Source organism: Ostrea edulis, chromosome 10, assembly GCF_947568905.1.
Source record: "Ostrea edulis chromosome 10, xbOstEdul1.1, whole genome shotgun sequence".
In the NCBI taxonomy this organism is placed as follows: domain Eukaryota; kingdom Metazoa; phylum Mollusca; class Bivalvia; order Ostreida; family Ostreidae; genus Ostrea; species Ostrea edulis.
In genome coordinates, this window is record NC_079173.1 from 5828970 (window position 1) to 5832951 (window position 3982).

Below are 3982 nucleotides of genomic sequence, written 5' to 3' on the forward strand. Positions count from 1 at the left end.
GGAAATTATAATTGAACATCCGTTCGCCCTTTCAAATCGAAACTGAAATTCACGGAACATTAATTATGAAAAGGTCAAGTAAACAGCTGTGGCGGATCTAATGGCGGAATTTGAGTAGCTGCTACCACCACCTAAGCTTTATTTTTAATCCGCCCCGAAACAGGTAACCGATTTGTTTGTCTAAAGACAAATTATGTCTATATATGTATTTCATCAATACCCCCTCCGTTATAAATGTATTAATTGTTTACATTAAAAAGTTTAAGTGGCTATGTTAATGGAGTTTGGTTAATTTGCGTAAATGATCGCATTTCCCGTTTAAATCACGTGACAGGACGGAAGGTCTACATATATATAGTGGAGCTGAGCCCGCACATTAAATTCACTCATCATCATCAGGTCAATATACCAGGACGAGGCGGCTGTACAGAGGGCGTGTAGGATATTTACAGGTTAGACATCATTATTTTACAATACGCATTGCACAACAACTAGAATGTAAGAAATGTTTCGGAAAATTGTTTTAAATAAGTAAAATTATTAAGATATGCTTACCAGTGAGCATCTTAATTTCATGTAATTCAGAGCACAGAGGAGGAGGGGATATCTATCTATATTAAACATGTCATGCTCTTAACATATTTTTATTTATCAAAATTGGAATAAGTCTCGCCAATTCTGTAGAAATTAACCCATTCTTCCTTTGTGTATATTTCCTGTATGCTACAAACAAGAATTCTGAAACCTAGACAACCATTTTTTATTTTGTGTAATACATGTACACAGCTTTTAAAGTCAAATTGGAAGATGCGTGCTTGTATCAAGATAAAACCTTGATACATTATCTATTACTAACAAATCAGCATTTAATGTAAATATAAATGTTTTAACCAGTTCAAATTAATATTAAAGCTCATTAATTTCCTTTATTGACAGTAAACTACTCGTGACCCCTGACCCCAGAGATGGACCCGCGTGCTCAGGACGTTCTACTGTGTGACCTCTGTGAAACTGACCCCCTACAGTATTGCTGTGAACATTGCGATATCAATCTTTGTACTGACTGTGTCAGTAAACATCTCTCAGATTCCTCTAAAAAACACAAAATCGCACCCTATCATTTACACAGAAAGTTTACTCCCAAATACTCAAAATGTCTGAAACACGTCGAAAAAGATTGCGAAATGTACTGTGAGAGCTGTCACATTCCTGTGTGTTCTACCTGCATCTCCTCAGGTAAACACAAAGCTCACGATATATCAGATATTCTGGAAAAACTCGGCTCTAAAAAACAACGCATACAAAAAGATTTAGAAGAACTCGAGAAGAAGATTTACCCCCGATATACGGACATTTCCTCCGCTGTCCAAACTGAGAAAGCCGAAGTAGAAACAAATTACGGAAAACTGGCCACAACTGCTGACCAACAAGGAGAAGTCTGGCATCGCGAGGTCACCGCCATTGTCAACAAACGGAAAGCAGACATTGTAGAGATAAAAACTAAGCATCTCTCTCTATTAGATAAACACGCGGATGAAATCACGCACAGAATGACTGAAATCAACCAGGTCATTCTAGAAATGAAAAACATCCTGGACACCAATGACATCTCCTTAACATCAACTTACAAATCTAGAAATAATGAATTCAATAAACTGCCTCCTACAATCAAAGCTACATTACCAAGCTTATCTACTCCAGCAATTAACACAGAAACACTTAATGAGATGTTTGGTTCCTTAACGTCACTATACGTTACAACAGTCAAACCACTGCTTGATGAGCCGCGCGTCACCGCCACCATAGACACTGGGTATAAACTTCTAACCAGTGTTAGCTGTCTGAGTGAAGATCAAGTCTGGACACGCGGGGAGAACACCATGGAGCTGCTGAACCTCCAGAGTAAACTACTGACATCAATACAAACCAAGTCAGGGAACGCACCGGGGGACATAGCAGTGACACGGGACGGAGATCTTGTTTATACTGACTATCATGATACCACTATAAACTTAATTAAGAATAAACAGATACAGACCGTGATCACACTACAGGGGTGGAGACCTCTCTATGTCTGCTGTACCGCGGCTAACGGTCTCCTGGTTACCATGATCAGTGATGATGACAAACAATACAAAGTCGTGCGTTACTCCGGCTCCACAGAGAAACAAAGCATTCAGTTTGATGATCAGGGTCGTCCTCTCTACTCATCTGGTGGTTACATTAAATACCTCAGTGAGAACAAGAACCTGGATATCTGTGTGGCTGACTATGGAGCTAGAGCAGTAGTGGTGGTCAATCAGTCAGGAAAACTCCGATTTAGATACACTGGTCATCCCTCTAATACCGAGCAATCATTCAATCCACACGGCATCACTACAGACAGCCATAGTCACATCCTGACAGCAGACCATTACAATGACCGTATCCACATCCTAGATCAGGACGGACAGTTCCTCCGTTACATTCACTGTCATTTACGCCGTCCACGGGGTTTATGTGTGGACATCAGAGACAACCTCTTTGTGGCTGAGTGTTACACTGCTAAAGTGAAGAAAATCCAATATCTATAAACACAGTGTTAATTACTTAGCTCTACATAGTGTTAATTACACAGCTCTATACAGTGTTAATTACATCTACCAACACAGTGTTAATTACACAGCTCTATACAGTGTTAATTACATCTACCAACACAGTGTTAATTACATATCTCCATTGTTAATTACACATCTACAAGGTTCTGTGTTGATTACCGTAATAAACATGATGTTAATTATAGTCCTGTGTTGATTACAGCTGTGTTAATTGCACCAGTGTTTGAGATTAACGCCTGCATGGACACTAAATGTGTGTTTGTTTATGAGTGTTTGATTGAACTTTATTTTGTTTGTTATCTGTGTTATGCTTAAATGTATATATTATAGATAAACATGATTTAGTGTACAGTCTTACATTATTACTGTCAGTACAGATAGATAAACATGATTTAGTGTATAGTCTTACATTATTACTGTCAGTACAGATAGATAAACATGATTTAGTGTACAGTCTTACATTATTACTGTCAGTACAGATAGATAAACATGATTTAGTGTACAGTCTTACATTATTACTGTCAGTACAGATAGATAAACATGATTTAGTGTACAGTCTTACATTATTACTGTCAGTACAGATAGATAAACATGATTTAGTGTACAATCTTACTTTATTACTGTCAGTACAGATAGATAAAAATGATTTAGTGTACAATCTTACTTTATTACTGTCAGTACAGATAGATAAACATGATTTGTGTACAGTCTGACATTATTACTGACAGTACAGATAGATAAACATGATTTAGTGTACAGTCTGACATTATTACTGTCAGTACAGATAAACATGATTTAGTGTACAGTCTTAAATTATTACTATCAGTACAGATAGATAAATATGATTTAGTGTACAGTCTTACATTATTACTGTCAGTACAGATAGATAAACATGATTTAGTGTACAGTCTTACATTATTACTGAGTACTTACTTAGATTTGTAGCACTGTGACAGAGAGTGACAACACAAGCGTCCAGCCTCCTTCATAGATCTTCAGATACAAGGTCACAGTCTTCTGTTTATCACGTCAATAAACAACACGTATCTAAATCTCCACAATTCTACAAAATAAACACTCACAAATTAAAATCATAACTAAATGAACCGGTAATTAGGAATTACTCTTTACAAAAGGACAGATTTAGTCTGTTACAACAATTAATTAGGGCCCCTGTTATAAAGGTGGGAGCCCTATAGTGATCAGCCTGTGTGTCCGTACATCGACTGGGCTTAGTCCGCTACAACAATTAATTAGGTCCCCTGTTATATAGGCGGGAGCCCTATAGTGATCAGCCTGTGTGTCTGTACATTGACTGGGCTTAGTCCATTACAATTAATTAGGGCCCCTGTTATATAGGTGGAAGCCCTATAGTGATCAGCCTG

General features: G+C 37.6%; 1 protein-coding gene across 1 annotated transcript; it reads left to right on the forward strand.

Annotated features, from left to right (window-relative positions):
• The first annotated feature begins 339 nt into the window (after positions 1-339).
• LOC125666542 (uncharacterized) lies at positions 340-3156 on the forward strand. Its single transcript, XM_056151752.1, has 2 exons — positions 340-452; positions 937-3156. The coding sequence occupies exon 2, from the start codon at positions 966-968 to the stop codon at positions 2571-2573; it is 1608 nt and encodes a 535-aa protein (XP_056007727.1). The 5' UTR covers positions 340-452; positions 937-965; the 3' UTR covers positions 2574-3156.
• The last annotated feature ends 826 nt before the right edge of the window (positions 3157-3982 follow it).